Source organism: Ranitomeya imitator, chromosome 2 (assembly GCF_032444005.1).
Source record: "Ranitomeya imitator isolate aRanImi1 chromosome 2, aRanImi1.pri, whole genome shotgun sequence".
Classification (NCBI taxonomy): Eukaryota; Metazoa; Chordata; class Amphibia; order Anura; family Dendrobatidae; genus Ranitomeya; species Ranitomeya imitator.
The window spans coordinates 295,500,469-295,519,132 of NC_091283.1; the positions used below are offsets into that span (position 1 = coordinate 295,500,469).

General features: G+C 47.2%; 1 protein-coding gene across 1 annotated transcript in view; it reads left to right on the forward strand.

Annotated features, from left to right (window-relative positions):
• Positions 1 to 1,156: 1,156 nt before the first annotated feature.
• The window catches only part of LOC138663298 (oocyte zinc finger protein XlCOF22-like), a 29,588-nt gene continuing 12,080 nt past the window's right edge, over positions 1,157 to 18,664 (forward strand). Inside the window, exons 1-5 of the mRNA XM_069749480.1 lie at positions 1,157 to 3,248; positions 3,378 to 3,536; positions 3,610 to 3,733; positions 5,399 to 5,496; positions 12,447 to 12,537. Of these exons, the coding sequence (XP_069605581.1) occupies positions 3,171 to 3,248; positions 3,378 to 3,536; positions 3,610 to 3,733; positions 5,399 to 5,496; positions 12,447 to 12,537 (550 nt within the window). The 5' untranslated portion in view covers positions 1,157 to 3,170. The remainder of the gene's footprint in view (positions 3,249 to 3,377; positions 3,537 to 3,609; positions 3,734 to 5,398; positions 5,497 to 12,446; positions 12,538 to 18,664) is intronic.

An 18,664-nucleotide genomic window follows, 5' to 3' on the forward strand; every position in this document is an offset into this window, starting at 1 on the left:
TTGTTGAGGCAGCGACAGAGGATGTTTACGGGGAGACCAGGGTACACTCGCCTAGCATAACACAAGGTTGAGACCCAGGATCAGACCTCCCTGCGACAAAACCCCTTCCTCTTCCCTGAGTCTGTACGAGAGGAGATGCGACAAGAGATACAAGAGATGTTGTGTTTAGGGGTCATTGAAGAGTCAGATAGTCCCTGGGCATCCCCCGTAGTGTTAGTGCCTAAGAAGGATGGGACTGCACGGTTTTGTGTAGACTATCATAAGCTCAATGAGAAAACCATGACGGATGCATATCCCATGTGGATGAGTTGTTAGACCGGCTGGTGGGGGCAAAGTATTTGACCACCATTGATCTATGCAAAGGCTACTGGCAGATTCCCCTTAGTCCTGACGCTATTCCCAAGTCGGCATTTGTCACCCCATTCGACTTATTCCAGTTTCGAGTTATACCATTCGGGATGAAGAATGCCCCGGCGACCTTCCAGAGGCTGGCTGACCGGCTTCTGGATGGTCTCCAGGACTATGCTTGTGCCTACCTGGACGACATCGCCATCTACAGTGCGACATGGGAAGAGCATCTAAATCACCTAGAGACAGTATTGGACAGGATCCACAAGGCCGGAATCACCCTAAACCCAAACAAGTGTCACGTGGGCAAAGCAGAGGTTCAGTATTTAGGGCATTGGGTGGGAAGTGGGAAACAGCGACCAGAACCAGCCAAGATTGAGGCCTTAGCCAAATGGCCCACCCCACACACTAAAACCCAGGTCATGGCGTTTCTAGGGACAGCGGGGTATTACAGGAAATTCATTCCCAATTACAGCAGAGTAGCCAAGCCCCTCACTGATCTCACCCGTAAGAACCAACCCCACCAGGTAACCTGGACCCCAGAGTGTGAGGAAACTTTCCGCCAACTACCCCTATATTGGCCGCATCCGATCCAACTAAATGTTTCCTGGTTCACACAGATGCTTCTATGTTTGGATTGGGGGCAGTACTGAGCCAAGTCGGGCCGGACGGCCAAGAACACCCGGTAGCTTACCTGAGTCAGAAACTACTGCCCCGTGAAGTAAGCTATGCGGCCATCGAGAAGGAGTGCCTGGCGGTAGTATGGGCACTCAAAAAGTTGCAACCATATTTGTATGGATGACAGTTTTCCCTCCTAACTGACCATAATCCCCTAGTCTGGCTTAATCGGGTCTCCGGAGACAACGCCAGATTGCTGCGGTGGAGTTTAGCCCTACAACCTTTGGACTTCACCATCCACTACAGACCCAGCAAACAAAACGGTAACGCCGATGGACTAAGTTGACAAACGGAACTTGTACCAACCCCATAAACTTCGGTCATCCCCAAACCGATCCTTTAAGGATCAGACTGTGTATGCTGATTGCGTCACTGAAAAGGGGAACTGTGTTACGGAACCACTCAGCACCCAGAATATGTTGTGCAGTTATATGTATGTATAATAGGTTCCATGTGAGACGCATGTCCCTAATGCATCAGCCCACAGGCTGCGCCCCTGGGCAGAGTGGACACGATATTCCCCTTTTGTCCTCCCCCCACCTTTGTAATTCCCACAGTAAATATCGGCAGGCTCCGGCCACCTGTGGCTATTGTAATGTATGTCTGGCCTGCAGCTTTTCTATTGGCCTGCCCTCTGTATCTATGTGATATATTCTGTGTCCTGTGAGTAAAGTGTTGTCAGACTGGAAATACGTGGAGAAGCAGTGATCTTTTATATGTGCCCATGTAACCAAGCAATTCCAGCTAGCGTCCTTCATTCAGACTCCAGCCAAAGCAGAGTGGACCTCCGGAAACACGGGGTGGTACTGAAAGAGGTACCCCAGATTGGTAGGCCCCGTTACAAGGGGGTTTTATGTTGCCTCCTTTATAAGAATCACAATTGTTTTGTTCTTTTCAACTGATAGATACAAACGACCCAACTATGAAAGACTGGAACCAAGGAAACATGTATTACTCACATAGTACGGGGCCCCACACAGTATTGTCGGGAAACCTTCATATAGACGGCTGGTGGGGATGGAGTCAGTGACCGACTCTGGCCAAATATGTATCTAGAACCGTAGTAGAAGATGAAGATGTCGTCCTCATCGTGAAGTAGTTATTTCTCCTGTCACGTGTAATGAATATCTCCTGCAGTATTACTAAGGCCGGGGTCACACTAGCGTATTGCATCCGATGCGAGAGCATCGGATGCTATATGCTAATGACCCTCGGCTCCTGCTCTGCTGCGATCGGGAGCCAAGTGTCATGCGTCTGTGCTCCGAGCCTCTTGCACAGAGCAGATCGGAGCACATCTGTGGAGGAAGTGGAGAAATTACTTTCTCCATCTCCTCCATTGCTGGGGTCCTCGTTTAGCGCACAGCACTCGGATGATATCTGAGTGATGTGCGCTGTCTCGCTCGCACCCATAGGCTTATATGGGTGCAAGTCATCCGAGTGTCCATGACAATCGCAGCATGCTGTGATTCTCGGACCGAGTAAAAGGGGCGACAAAAATCGGCTGTTGGGAGCTGCATCATAGTTTAACATTGGTCTGAGTGCAATGCAATTTTTTAATTGCATTGCACTCGTTCGTTTTAGTCTCCAGTGTGACCCTAGCCTAATGCTGATTCCAGTGTCGGTAAATGAGACGAGAATTAGCGTTATGGAAGATGAGTCTATGAGAAACATATTCAGCTGCCGACTCAGAGGAAGAAACTGCTTGTCTGTGACCTAAATATATAGGTTTTATTAGGAGATGTCAGGAAATGAGCTGAATGTTGTAAAAAAAATAACCATACCATTACTGCTTGGGTCCCCGCCAGTCACCGTATTTCTTGGTCAATCCTAATGATCTTGTGATTCCTACAGCCTATCAGTTGCCGAAGCAGTGAGTAACATAGCCAGTGACTGGGAGCATGGAGGAGATGACTTAGTAAGAAATTCAACTTTTGTTCCAGTGCATACAAGACTAGAGAATACAACATTTACACGTTCTGTTTCCTGAAACGTTTGCCCTTATTATCTCCAGTTATTGTATTATTACACAGGATTTTTATGATGTTACATCGGCTCATATTCTTCTCATTCAGGTCTCTACACTATCAGATCCCCTAAGTGAAGATCTTCTATATAAGAGAATTTTCCTGATTTACCTGTCAAGGATGAAAATGGACAGAGACAAGATGGCAGAGAGGATATTACACCTCACCCTAGAGATCCTCTTCTGTCTTACTGGAGAGGTGAGAGATTCTGATGACGTTACATTACATCATTTTTATCTATGGGAATAACAGATGGACAGAACTGGAGAGGTGAGGACTCTGGAAATGTCTGTAGTGAGATTTATTAATGTGTCTCTCCATAACCAGGATTACACAATAGTGAAGAAGACCTCTGTGTCTGAGGGATGGGGAAGACCCCTGAGCCCAATCACGGGGCCTCCACCTCACCCCCTGATACATGAGGACATCAATGACCAGAAGATCCTAGAACTCACCTACAAGATGATTGAGCTGCTGACTGGAGAGGTGACACTGCTGGGACATTATACAGTAACGCTATGAAGCGATCGGGGGATGACGGTATCATTGTATGTGTTAGGTTCCTTTAAGGTGTCAGGATGTCGCCATCTATTTCTCCATGGAGGAGTGGGAGTATTTAGAAGGACACAAAGATCTGTACAAGGATGTCATGATGGAGGTTCCCCAGCCCCTCTCATCACCAGGTAATAGGACTAATTACACACGGCATATACCGTATATACTCGAGTATAAGCCGACCCGAGTATAAGCCGACCCCCCTAATTTTGCCACAAAAAACTGGGAAAACTTATTGACTCGAGTATAAGCCTAGGGTGGAAATGCAGCATTTACCGGTGAATTTCAAAAATAAAAATAGATCATTATTTCCCCATAGCTGTGCCCCATATAGTGCTCTGCACCGTTCATTTTGTCCCATAGCTGTGCCCCATACTGTGCTCGGCACCGTTCATTATTGCCCCATATCTGTGCCCCATATACAATGCTCTGCACCGTTCATTTTGTCCCATAGCTGTGCCCCATATAGTGCTCTGCACCGTTCATATTGCCCCATAGCTGTGCCCCATACAGTGCTCTGCACCGTTCATTGTGCCCCATATCTGTGCCCCATACAGTGCTCTGCACCGTTCATTGTGCCCCATATCTGTGCCCCATATAGTGCTCTGCACCGTTCATTGTGCCCCATAGCTGTGCCCCATATACGGTGCTCTGCACCGTTCATTGTGCCCCATAGCTGTGCCCCATATACGGTGCTCTGCACCGTTCATTGTGCCCCATATACGGTGCTCTGCACTGTTCATTGTGCCCCATATACGGTGCTCTGCACCGTTCATTGTGCCCCATAGCTGTGCCCCATATACGGTGCTCTGCACCGTTCATTGTGCCCCATATACGGTGCTCTGCACCGTTCATTGTGCCCCATATACGGTGCTCTGCACCGTTCATTGTGCCCCATAGCTGTGCCCTATATACGGTGCTCTGCACCGTTCATTGTGCCCCATAGCTGTGCTCCATATACGGTGCTCTGCACCATTCATTGTGCCCCATAGCTGTGCCCATATACGGTGCTCTGCACCGTTCATTGTGCCCCATAGCTGTGCCCATATACGGTGCTCTGCACCGTTCATTGTGCCCCATAGATGCTCGGTATAAATCTGTGCCGCCGCCGCTGCTGCAATAAAAATAAAAAAAACATACTCACCTTTCTTGCTTGCAGCTCCCAGCGTCCGGTCCCGGCGCCTCCATCTTCCCGGCGTCTCTGCTCTGACTGATCAGGCAGAGGGCGCCGCGCACACTATTATGCGTCATCGCGCCCTCTGACCTGAACAGTCAGAGCGCAGAGACGCCGGGAAGATGGAGGCGCCGGCCGGGAAGATGGAGCGACGCCCGGCGGCTGGAACGCGGACAGGTGAATATGCTATACTTACCTGGTCCCAGCGATCCTGACGCTCCCTCTGCCTGCCTGGTCTTCGGTGCCGCAGCTTCTTTCTCTATCAGCGGTCACCGGCACCGCTGATTAGAGGAATGAATAGGCGGCTCCACCTATGGGAGGTGGAGCCGCCTATTCATTTTTTTAATGAGCGGTCCCACGTGACCGCTGAAGAGGGGAAGAAGCTGCAGCGCCGAAGACCGTGGGACGGCAGGGACAGCGCGAGGATCGCCAGGACTAGGTAAGTATACCTCAGCGCCCTCACCCGCCGACCCTGCCACCCACCTTGACTCGAGTATAAGCCGAGAGGGGCACTTTCAGCCCAAAAATTTGGGCTGAAAATCTCGGCTTATACTCGAGTATATACGGTGATTATCTGTATGTAAAGAATGAATTGAGTCCCTATATTTGTTTCATCCAGATCTTTTTAAAAAGAGGACAACACCAGAGAGATGTCCCCGTCCTCTTCTTCAACAGGATTGTAAACAAGAAGATGCCAGTGTTCCTCAGGATCATCAGGTAGATGGAGAGAAGGTGTCATGAGATCTCCCCTATGATGTGTAGACGGCTGTGAAGGTCTTGTGCTCAGTCTTGGTTTATCCTCCAGTATTATATGTTTTGGAAAAGGAAAGGACTGACCAGTTAAAATGAAAAAGTTTATTTGGACATGATTAAAATTAAAACAATAAAACAACCTAAAGGAGCACCTTTACGCCAGAAACACATCAGGTTGTTTTTATTGTTTTATTTTTAATCATGTCCAAATAAACTTTTTTCATATTAACTGGTCAGTGTGCCGTAAACATATCCTTTCCATTTCCTACATTTGCTGAATGAACCAGCAGGTTTGGCACCCACCAGACACATGCTAGCAAACTTGCTTGGATTCCAGCTGGATACTACCCACATGGAGACTCCCTGTCCCTCCTTCCTGCCTATTATCTACTATATAATTGTCTAAGGGTCACTTCCATCTGTCCTTCTGTCTTTCTGTCTGTTACGGATATTCATTGGTCGCGGCCTCTGTCTGTCATGGAATCCAAGTCGCTGATTGGTCGCGGCAAAATAGTCACGACCAATCAGCGACGGGCACAGTCCGGAAGAAATTGGCCGCTCCTTCCTCCCTGCAGTGACTTCCCGGCGCCCGCATACTCCCCTCCAGTCACTGCTCACATATGGTTAATGCCGGCGGTAATGGACCGTGTTATGCCACGGGTAACGCACTTCGTTACCGCCGCTATTAACCCTGTGTGTCCCCAACTTTTTAGTAAAAAAAAGTTAGTATTAATAGTAAAAAAATGTTATGCTAAAAATAATAAAAAAACAAAAAACCTGCTATACACACCCTCTGTACTCCGCCGAGCCGCTCGCGCCTGCCGCCATCTTTCGTTCCCAGCGATGCATTGCGAAATTACCCAGAAGACTTAGCGGTCTTGCGAGACCACTAAGTCTTATGGGTAGTTTCGCAATGCATCCTGGGAACGGAAGATGGCGGCAGCAGTGCGCCCATCGCCACAGCGATTTTTATTTTAATTCTTTTTTTAACAGGGATATGGTGCCCACACTGCTAAATACTGCGTGGGCTACATGGCTGCTATATGCTACGTGGGCAGTACTGTATACTACATGGCTGCTATATACTACGTGGGCAGTACTATATACTGCATGGCTGCTATATACTACGTGGACAGTACTATATACTACATGGCTGCTATATACTACGTGGACAGTACTGTATACTACATGGCTGCTATATACTATGTGGGAATTACTATATACTACATGGCTGCTATATACTACGTGGACAGTATTATTATTATTATTATACATTTTTATAGCGCCATTTATTCCATGGCGCTTTACATGTGAATACGGGGCAAATATAGACAAATACATTAAACATGAGCAGATGACAAGGCACACGAGTACATAAGGAGGGAGGACCCTGCCCGCGAGGGCTCACAGTCTGCAGGGGGTGGGTGAGGATACACTAGGAGAGGGAAGAGCTGGCTGTGCGGCTGTTCAGTAGGTTGAGGATCACTGCAGGCTGTAGGCTTGTCGGAAGAGATGAGTCTTCAGGTTCTTTTTGAAGGTTTCTATGGTAGGCGCGAGTCTGATGTGTTGGGGTAGAGAGTTCCAGAGTATGGGGGAAGCACGGGAGAAGTCTTGGATGCGGTTATGGGAAGAAGAGATGAGAGGGGAGTAGAGAAGGAGGTCTTGGGAGGATCGGAGGTTGCGTGTGGGTAGGTACCGGGAGATCATGTCACAGATGTATGGAGGAGACAGGTTGTGGATGGCTTTGTATGTCAGTGTGAGGGTTTTGAACTGGAGTCTCTGGGCGATAGGAAGCCAGTGAAGGGCTTGACACAGGGGAGAGGCTGGGGAATAGCGGGGGGACAGGTGGATTAGTCGGGCAGCAGAGTGTAGGATGGATTGGAGCGGTGCCAGAGTGCTAGAGGGGAGTCCAGAGAGTAGGAGGTTGCAGTAGTCGAGGCGGGAGATGATAAGGGCATGCACTAGCGTTTTTGCAGTGTTGCGGTCAAGGAAAGCACGGATCCGGGAAATATTTTTGAGTTTGAGACGACAGGAGGAGGCAAGGGCTTGGATATGTGGCTTGAAAGAGAGTGCAGAGTCGAGGATCACCCCGAGGCAACGGGCGTGTGGGACTGGGGATAGTGAGCAGCCATTGACATTGATGGATGGGTCTGGTGGAGGGGTAGAGTGAGATGGGGGAAAGATGATGAATTCTGTTTTGTCCATGTTCAGTTGTAGAAAGCGAGCAGAAAAGAAGGCTGAAATGGCAGACAGACAGTGCGGGATTTTGGTAAGCATGGAGGAGAGGTCAGGTCCGGAGAGGTAGATCTGCGTGTCATCAGCGTAGAGATGGTACTGCAAACCGTGGGATTCTATGAGCTGTCCCAGGCCGAAAGTGTAGATGGAGAAGAGTAGGGGTCCTAGAACAGAGCCTTGAGGAACACCGACTGACAAGGGGCGAAGTGAGGAGGTGGTGTGGGGGAGGGAGACACTGAATGTTCGGTCTGTCAGATATGACGAGATCCAGGATAGGGCCAAGTCTGTGATGCCTAGGGATGAGAGGATTTGTAGCAAAAGGGAGTGGTCTACAGTGTCAAAGGCAGAAGACAGGTCCAGGAGAAGGAGGACTGAGTAGTGTCGCTTGCTCCTGGCAGTTAGTAGGTCATTGGTGACTTTAGTTAGGGCAGTTTCGGTTGAGTGATGGGAACGGAAGCCTGATTGTAACCGATCAAAGAGGGAGCAGGAGGAGAAGTGGGAGGACAGTTCAAGATGGACGTGTTGCTCCAGCAATTTGGAGGCATAAGGGAGAAGAGATATTGGGCGATAGCTAGACACAGAGGATGGGTCGAGGGAGGGCTTTTTGAGGATGGGTGTGATCTTGGCATGCTTGAAGGATGAGGGAAAGACACCTGTTGTGAGTGAGAGGTTGAAGAGGTGCGTTAGGGTTGGGATGAAGACCGTGGAAAGGTTAGGGATGAGGTGGGATGGGAGCGGGTCAAGCGTGCAGGTGGTGAGGTGTGATCTTGACAGGAGGGTGGAGAGCTGATCTTCTGTCATGGTGGAGAAGCTGGTTTTTGAGGAGCAGGGTTGAGGAGCTAAGAGGGGCAGTGGGCGCTGTGGGCCAAAGCTTTCTCTGATCGTATCGATCTTCTGTTTAAAGAAAGAGGCGAAGTCATCAGCAGAAATGAGGGGGGAGGGAGGAGGTGCGGGGGGACGGAGAAGAGAATTGAAAGTGTTGAAAAGCTGTTTAGGGTTGTGGGCCAGGGAGAATATGAGGGATGAGAGGTAAGTTTGTTTTGCGGCAGTGAGCGCAGACTTGAAGCTGGCGAGGGACTGCTTGTATGCAGTGAAGTGGTCGGCAGAGTGGGATCGCTTCCATCTCCGCTCAGCAATCCTGGAAGCCCGTCTCAATTCTTTGGTCAGGCTGGTCAGCCAGGGCTGCCTGTTAATTGTACGTGTCTTACTGTGCATGAGTGGGGCGGCCGAATCGAGTGTTGCTGTTATTGTGGTGTTATAAAAAGTGGCAGCAGCATCTGTGTCATGAAGGGAAGCTATGTCTGTGAGAGGGAGAAGGGACTCAGAGAGTGATTGTAAGTTGAGATGTTTGAGATTTCTGCGAGGGTGAGTGAGTTTGTGGAGTGGGGGTTGCACACTAGGAGAGGAGAGGGACGAGAATGTCAGTAGGTTGTGGTCAGACAGGGGGAGGGGTGTGTTAGTGAGATTAGTAAGGGAGCAGAGGTGGGTGAAGATGAGGTCCAGCGTGTGGCCATCTTTGTGAGTGGCCTCAGAGGACCATTGAGTGAGGCCAAAGGAGACAGTCAGTGATAGAAGTTTAGAGGCAGCTGAGGTGGAAGTGTCAATGGGGATATTGAAATCACCCATGATGATAGTGGGGATGTCAACAGAGAGGAAATGAAGTAGCCAGGTGGTGAAGTGGTCTAGAAAGGTGGAGATGGCTAGTTCAGGGGGGCGGTAGATGACAGCCAGCTGGAGGTTGGAGGGGGAATAGATGCGGACAGAGTGCACCTCAAACGAGGGAAGGGAAGCGGAGGGTGGTAGCGGGATTGGAGTGAAGGAGCAGGTGTCGGACAGGAGCAAGCCAACTCCTCCACCGCGTTTGTTGCTGGGGCGAGGGGTGTGAGAGAGGTGGAATCCGCCATAGGAGAGCGCAGCTGGAGAGGCTGAGTCAGAGGGGGTGAGCCAGGTTTCAGTGAGGCCGAGGAAGGAGAGTTTGTTGGTGATGAAGAGGTCATGGATAAATGGCAGTTTGTTGCAGATGGAGCGTGCGTTCCATAGTGCTCCAGGTAGGGGGACCGGGGGAGTGGGGGCTGGATGAATGGGTATGATGTTGTCGTGGTTGGGAAAACGTGCGGAGGATCGTGGCAGGGGGTTAGAACCGAGTGTGGGGATGAATTGGGGAGGGCAGGGATTTGGGGATATGTCACCAGCAATGAGGAGTAGCAGACAGAGCATTAGAAGGTGGGAGCAGGATAGGACATGATGCGGCCGTGTGTGTCTGGATAAAAAGGATTGTATGTGGAGGAACAGTTCAGAGGAGAAGGTGAGATGGCTGGGGAGTAATGAGGGAGAAATGACTATTTCCTTACTAGGTGGAGGGATTGCAGGAGATTGTAAGAAGGAAAGTAGTATGGGGGTGAAAGAGAAAAGAAACCGAAACATTGTAGTGGTTAGTAGTCTGTTACCTTCCAGTCAATTCCAGTCCAATTCAGTCTAATTCAGAATCATAATTAAAAAGATGTAATTTAAAAGATGGAAGTTAAAAGATGATTTGCAGCAGACTGAGTCTATAGCAGACTCCTGCATGTGAATATATCCCCAGTTAAGGGCAATCAGGTGTGAATGAGGGGGTGGCTGGGTATGGGAGACCAGATGTAGAGAGTTAAGCAAAGGTCATAAAGTGAGGGAGTACTATATACTACATGGCTGCTATATACTACGTGGGCAGTACTATATACTACATGGCTGCTATATACTACGTGGGCAGTACTATATACTACATGGCTGCTATATACTACGTGGACAGTACTATAATATGTATGTACAGTGGGGCAAAAAAGTATTTAGTCAGTCAGCAATAGTGCAAGTTCCACCACTTAAAAAGATGAGAGGCGTCTGTAATTTACATCATAGGTAGACCTCAACTATGGGAGACAAACTGAGAAAAAAAAATCCAGAAAATCACATTGTCTGTTTTTTTATCATTTTTTTTGCATATTATGGTGGAAAATAAGTATTTGGTCAGAAACAAACAATCAAGATTTCTGGCTCTCACAGACCTGTAACTTCTTCTTTAAGAGTCTCCTCTTTCCTCCACTCATTACCTGTAGTAATGGCACCTGTTTAAACTTGTTATCAGTATAAAAAGACACCTGTGCACACCCTCAAACAGTCTGACTCCAAACTCCACTATGGTGAAGACCAAAGAGCTGTCAAAGGACACCAGAAACAAAATTGTAGCCCTGCACCAGGCTGGGAAGACTGAATCTGCAATAGCCAACCAGCTTGGAGTGAAGAAATCAACAGTGGGAGCAATAATTAGAAAATGGAAGACATACAAGACCACTGATAATCTCCCTTGATCTGGGGCTCCACGCAAAATCCCACCCCGTGGGGTCAGAATGATCACAAGAACGATGAGCAAAAATCCCAGAACCACGCGGGGGGACCTAATGAATGAACTGCAGAGAGCTGGGACCAATGTAACAAGGCCTACCATAAGTAACACACTACGCCACCATGGACTCAGATCCTGCAGTGCCAGACGTGTCCCACTGCTTAAGCCAGTACATGTTCGGGCCCGTCTGAAGTTTGCTAGAGAGCATTTGGATGATCCAGAGGAGTTTTGGGAGAATGTCCTATGGTCTGATGAAACCAAACTTGAACTGTTTGGTAGAAACACAACTTGTCGTGTTTGGAGGAAAAAGAATACTGAGTTGCATCCATCAAACACCATACCTACTGTAAAGCATGGTGGTGGAAACATCATGCTTTGGGGCTGTTTCTCTGCAAAGGGGCCAGGACGACTGATCCGGGTACATGAAAGAATGAATGGGGCCATGTATCGTGAGATTTTGAGTGCAAACCTCCTTGCATCAGCAAGGGCATTGAAGATGAAACGTGGCTGGGTCTTTCAACATGACAATGATCCAAAGCACACCGCCAGGGCAACGAAGGAGTGGCTTCGTAAGAAGCATTTCAAGGTCCTGGAGTGGCCTAGCCAGTCTCCAGATCTCAACCCTATAGAAAACCTTTGGAGGGAGTTGAAAGTCCGTGTTGCCAAGCGAAAAGCCAAAAACATCACTGCTCTAGAGGAGATCTGCATGGAGGAATGGGCCAACATACCAACAACAGTGTGTGGCAACCTTGTGAAGACCTACAGAAAACGTTTGACCTCTGTCATTGCCAACAAAGGATATATTACAAAGTATTGAGATGAAATTTTGTTTCTGACCAAATACTTATTTTTCACCATAATATGCAAATAAAATGTTAAAAAAACAGACAATGTGATTTTCTGGATTTTTTTTTCTCAGTTTGTCTCCCATAGTTGAGGTCTACCTATGATGTAAATTACAGATGCCGCTCATCTTTTTAAGTGGTGGAACTTGCACTATTGCTGACTGACTAAATACTTTTTTGCCCCACTGTATATAGTAGCCACAAGCTATATAGCACAGGCCACGTACTATTTGTATGCTATATACTACATGGCTCCTATATACTACGTGGCCTGTGCTATATAGTATGCGGCTGCTATATACATACATATTCTAGAATACCCAATGCATTAGAATCGGGCCACCATCTAGTATATTTTATACTTGTGTAATGAGAACGGTGGAGATGGCAGGATTAGAGCTGATCATAGATGTGACTTCTCCATCTGTCTGTGACTTTTACAATATTTGTTTCAGGGTGAAGATCTGACCCGTATTAATACTACAGAGACATATGTGAGGGGTGATGAGTGGTGTAAAGAGGAGATTCCTACATATGACTACCCAGGTGAGTAGTAATCACTAAATGCAGAGAAGTCACAGATTCTTCTCAGTCCGGCCATGTGATCACCATTTTGCCTCTAGACCACAACTTTCTCTTCAATACAAAACTGTTCAAATGACTTTGGACATTAACCCCTTTACTCCCAAGGGTGGTTTGCACATTAATGACCGGGCCAATTTTTACAATTCTGACCACTGTCCCTTTATGAGGTTATAACTCTGGAACGCTTCAACGGATCCCAGTGATTCTGACATTGTTTTCTCGTGACATATTGTACTTCATGATAGTGGTAAAAATTCTTTGATAGTACCTGCGTTTATTTGTGAAAAAAACGGAAATTTGGCGAAAATTTCGCAATTTTCCAACTTTGAATTTTTATGCAATTAAATCACAGAGATATGTCACACAAAATACTTAACCCCTTCAAGACCCAGCCTATTTTGACCTTAAAGACCTTGCCGTTTTTTGCAATTCTGACCAGTGTCCCTTTATGAGGTAATAACTCAGGAACGCTTCAACGGATCCTAGCGGTTCTGAGATTGTTTTTTCGTGACATATTGGGCTTCATGATAGTGGTAAATTTAGGTCAATAAATTCTGCATTTATTTGTGATAAACACGGAAATTTGGCGAAAATGTTGAAAATTTCGCAATTTTCACATTTTGAATTTTTATTCTGTTAAACCAGAGAGATATGTGACACAAAATAGTTAATAAATAACATTTCCCACATGTTTACTTTACATCAGCACAATTTTGGAAACAAAATTTTTTTTTGTTAGGAAGTTATAAGGGTTAAAATTCGACCAGCGATTTGTCATTTTTACAACGAAATTTACAAAACCATTTTTTTTAGGGACCACCTCACATTTGAAGTCAGTTTGAGGGGTCTATATGGCTGAAAATACCCAAAAGTGACACCATTCTAAAAACTGCACCCCTCAAGGTACTCAAAACCACATTCAAGAAGTTTATTAACCCTTCAGGTGCTTCACAGCAGCAGAAGCAACATGGAAGGAAAAAATGAACATTTAACTTTTTAGTCACAAAAATTATCTTTTAGCAACAATTTTTTTATTTTCCCAATGGTAAAAGGAGAAACTGAACCACGAAAGTTGTTGTCCAATTTGTCCTGAGTACGCTGATACCTCATATGTGGGGGTAAACCACTGTTTTGGCGCACGGCAGGGCTTGGAAGGGAAGGAGCGCCATTTGACTTTTTGAATCAAAAATTGGCTCCACTCTTTAGCGGACACCATGTCACGTTTGGAGAGCCCCCGTGTGCCTAAAAATTGGAGCTCCCCCACAAGTGACCCCATTTTGGAAGCTAGACGCCCCAAGGAACTTATCTAGATGCATAGTGAGCACTTTGAACCCCCAGGTGCTTCACAAATTGATCCGTAAAAATGAAAAAGTACTTTTTTTTCACAAAAAAATTCTTTTAGCCTCAATTTTTTCATTTTCACATGGGCAACAGGATAAAATGGATCCTAAAATGTGTTGGGCAATTTCTCCTGAGTACACCAATACCTCACATGTGGAGGTAAACCACTGTTTGGGCACATGGTAAGGCTCGGAAGGGAAGGAGCGCCATTTGACTTTTTGAATGAAAAATTATTTCCATCGTTAGCGGACACCATGTCGCGTTTGGATAGCTCCTGTGTGCCTAAACATTGGCGCTCCCCCACAAGTGACCCCATTTTGGAAACTAGACCCCCCAAGGAACTAATTTAGATGCCTAGTGAGCACTTTAAACCCTCAGGTGCTTCACAAATTGATCTGTAAAAATGAAAAAGTAATTTTTTTTCACAAAAAAATTCTTTTCGCCTCAATTTTTTCATTTTCACATGGGCAGTAGGATAAAATGGATCATAAAATTTGTTGGGCAATTTCTCCCGAGTACGCCGATACCTCATATGTGGGGGTAAACCACTGTTTGGGCACTCGGCAGGGCTCGGAAGACAAGGCGCGCCATTTGACTTTTTGAATGGAAAATTAGCTCCAATTGTTAGCGGACACCATGTCGCGTTTGGAGAGCCCCTGTGTGCCTAAACATTGGAGATCCCCCAGAAATGACACCATTTTAGAAACTAGACCCCCAAAGGAACTAATCTAGATGTGTGGTGAGGACTTTGAACCCCCAAGTGCTTCACAGAAGTTTATAACGCAGAGCCATGAAAATAAAAAATAATTTTTCTTTCCTCAAAAATGATTTTTTAGCCTGAAATTTCCTATTTTGCCAAGGATAATAGGAGAAATTGGACCCCAAATATTGTTGTACAGTTTGTCCTGAGTACGCTGATACCCCATATGTGGGGGTAAACCACTGTTTGGGCGCACGGCAGGGCTCGGAAGGGATGGCACGCCATTTGGCTTTTTAAATGGAAAATTAGCTCCAATCATTAGCGGACACCATGTCACGTTTGGAGAGCCCCTGTGTGCCTAAACATTGGAGATCCCCCAGAAATGACACCATTTTAGAAACTAGACCCCCAAAGGAACTAATCTAGATGTGTGGTGAGGACTTTGAACCCCCAAGTGCTTCACAGAAGTTTATAACGCAGAGCCATGAAAATAAAAAAAAAAATTATTTTCTCAAAAATGATCTTTTAGCCTGCAATTTTTTATTTTCCCAAGGGTAACAGGAGAAATTTGACCCCAAAAGTTGTTGTCCAGTTTCTCCTGAGTACGCTGATACCCCATATGTGGGGGTAAATCACTGTTTGGGCACATGCCGGGGCTCGGAAGTGAAGTAGTGACGTTTTGAAATGCAGACTTTGATGGAATGCTCTGTGGGCGTCCCGTTGCGTTTGCAGAGCCCCTGATGTGGCTTAACAGTAGAAACCCCCCACAAGTGACCCCATTTTGGAAACTAGACCCCCAAAGGAAGTTATCTAGATGTGTGGTGAGCACTTTGAACCCCCAAGTGCTTCATAGAAGTTTATAATGCAGAGCCGTGAAAATAATAAATACGTTTTCTTTCCTCAAAAATAATTATTTAGCCCAGAATTTTTTAATTTTCCCAAGGGTAACAGGAGAAATTTGACCCCAAAAGTTGTTGTCCAGTTTCTCCTGAGTACGCTGATACCCCATATGTGGAGGTAAACCACTGTTTGGGCACACGTCGGGGCTCAGAAGGGAAGTAGTGACTTTTGAAATGCAGACTTTGATGGAATGGTCTGCGGGTGTCACGTTGCGTTTGCAGAGCCCCTGGTGTGCCTAAACAGTAGAAACCCCCCACAAGTGACCCCATTTTAGAAACTAGACCCCCCAAGGAACTTATCTAGATATGTGGTGAGCACTTTGAACCCCCAAGTGCTTCACAGACGTTTACAACGCAGAGCCGTGAAAATAAAAAATCATTTTTCTTTCCTCAAAAATTATGTTTTAGCAAGCATTTTTTTAGATTCACAAGGGTAACAGGAGAAATTGGACCCCAGTAATTGTTGCGCAGTTTGTCCTGAGTATGCTGGTACCCCATATGTGGGGGTAAACCACTGTTTGGGCACACGTCAGGGCTCGGAAGTGAGGGAGCACCATTTGACTTTTTGAATACGAGATTGGCTGGAATCAATGGTGGCGCCATGTTGCGTTTGGAGACCCCTGATGTGCCTAAACAGTGGTAACCCCTCAATTCTAACTCCAACACTAACCCCAACACACCCCTAACCCTAATCCCAACTGTAGCCATAATCCTAATCACAACCCTAACCCCAACGCACCCCTAACCACAACACTAACCCCAACACACCCCTAACCCTAACCACAACCCTAATTCCAACCCTAACCCTAAGGCTATGTGCCCACGTTGCGGATTCGTGTGAGATATTTCCGCACCATTTTTGAAAAATCCGCGGGTAAAAGGCACTGTGTTTTACCTGCGGATTTTCCGCGGATTTCCAGTGTTTTTTGTGCGGATTTCACCTGCGGATTCCTATTCAGGAACAGGTGTAAAACGCTGCGGAATCCGCACAAAGAATTGACATGCTGCGGAAAATACAACGCAGCGTTCCCGCGCGGTATTTTCCGCACCATGGGCACAGCGGATTTGGTTTTTCATATGTTTACATGGTACTGTAAACCTGATGGAACACTGCTGCGAATCCGCAGCCAAATCCGCACCGTGTGCACATAGCCTAATTCTAAAGGTATGTGCACACGCTGCGGATCCGCAGCAGTTTCCCATGAGTGTACAGTTCAATGTAAACCTATGGGAAACAAAAATCGCTGTACACATGCTGCGGAAAAACTGCACGGAAACGCAGCGGTTTACATTCCGCAGCATGTCACTTCTTTGTGCGGATTCCGCAGCGGTTTTACAACTGCTCCAATAGAAAATCGCAATTGTAAAACCGCAGTGAAATGCGCAGAAAAAAACACGGTAAATCCGCCATAAATCCGCAGCGGTTTAGCACTGCGGATTTATCAAATCCGCAGCGGAAAAATCCGCAGAGGACCAGAATACGTGTGCACATCCCTAGCCCTAACCCTACCCCTAACCCTACCCCTAACCCTACCCCTAACCCTAACCCTACCCCTAACCCTACCCCTAACCCTACCCCTAACCCTACCCCTAACCCTAACCCTAGCCCTACCCCTAACCCTACCCCTAACCCTACCCCTAACCCTAACCCTATTCTAACATTAGTGGAAAAAAAAAATTTCTTTATTTTTTTATTGTCCCTACCTATGGGGGTGACAAAGTGGGGGGGGTCATTTATTATTTTTTTATTTTGATCACTGAGATAGATTATATCTCAGTGATCAAAATGCACTTTGGAACGAATCTGCCGGCCGGCAGATTCGGCGGGCGCACTGCGCATGCGCCCGCCATTTTGGAAGATGGCGGCGCCCGGGAGAAGACGGACCACGGCTGGATCGGTAAGTATGATAGGGTGGGGGGGGACCACGGGGGGGGACCAGGGGGGGGGATCGGAGCACGGGGGGGGGAATCGGAGCGCGGGAGGGGTGGAACGGAGCACGGGGGGGCGTGGAACGGAGCACGGGGGGGCTGGAATGGAGCACGGGGGGGTGGAACGGAGCACGGGGGGGTGGATCGGAGTGCAGGGGGGGTGATTGGAGCACGGGGGGGTGATTGGAGCACGGGGGGAGCGGACACGAGCACGGGGGGGAGCGGAGCACTGGACGGAGGGGAGCCGGAGCAGTGTACCGGCCAGATCGGGGGGGTGGGGGGGCGATCGGAGGGGTGGGGTGGGGGCACACTAGTATTTCCAGCCATGGCCGATGATATTTCAGCATCGGCCATGGCTGGATTGTAATATTTCACCCGTTATAATGGGTGAAATATTACAAATCGCTCTGATTGGCAGTTTCACTTTCAACAGCCAATCAGAGCGATCGTAGCCACGAGGGGGTGAAGCCACCCCCCCTGGGCTAAACTACCACTCCCCCTGTCCCTGCAGATCGGGTGAAATGGGAGTTAACCCTTTCACCCGGTCTGCAGGGACGCGATCTTTCCATGACGCCGCATAGGCGTCATGGGTCGGATTGGCACCGACTTTCATGACGCCTACGTGGCGTCAAAGGTCGGGAAGGGGTTAATAAGTTACATTTCTTACTTGTCTACTTTACATCAGCACAATTTTGGAACCAAAATTTTTTGTTAGGGAGTTATAATGGTTAAAAGTTGACCAGCAATTTCTCATTTTTACAACACCATTTTTTTTTTTAGAGACCACATCTCATTTGAAGTCATTTTGAGGGGTCTATATGATAGAAAATACCCAAGTATGACTCCATTCTAAAAACTGCACCCCTCATGGTGCTCAAAACCATATTCAAGAAGTTTATTAACCCTTCTGGTGCTTCACAGGAATTTTGGGAATGTTTAAATAAAAATGAACATTTAACTTTTTTTCACAAAAAATTTACTTCAGCTCCAATTTGTTTTATTTTACCAAGGGTAACAGGAGAAAATGGACCCCAATAGTTGTTGTACAATTTGTCCTGAGTAAACCGATACCCCATATGTGGGGATAAACCACTGTTTGGGCGCATGACAGAGCTCGGAAGCGAAGGAGCGCCATTTGACTTTTCAATGCAAAATTGACTGGAATCGAGATGGGACACCATGTTGCGTTTGGAGAGCCCCTGATGTGCCTAAACCCTGA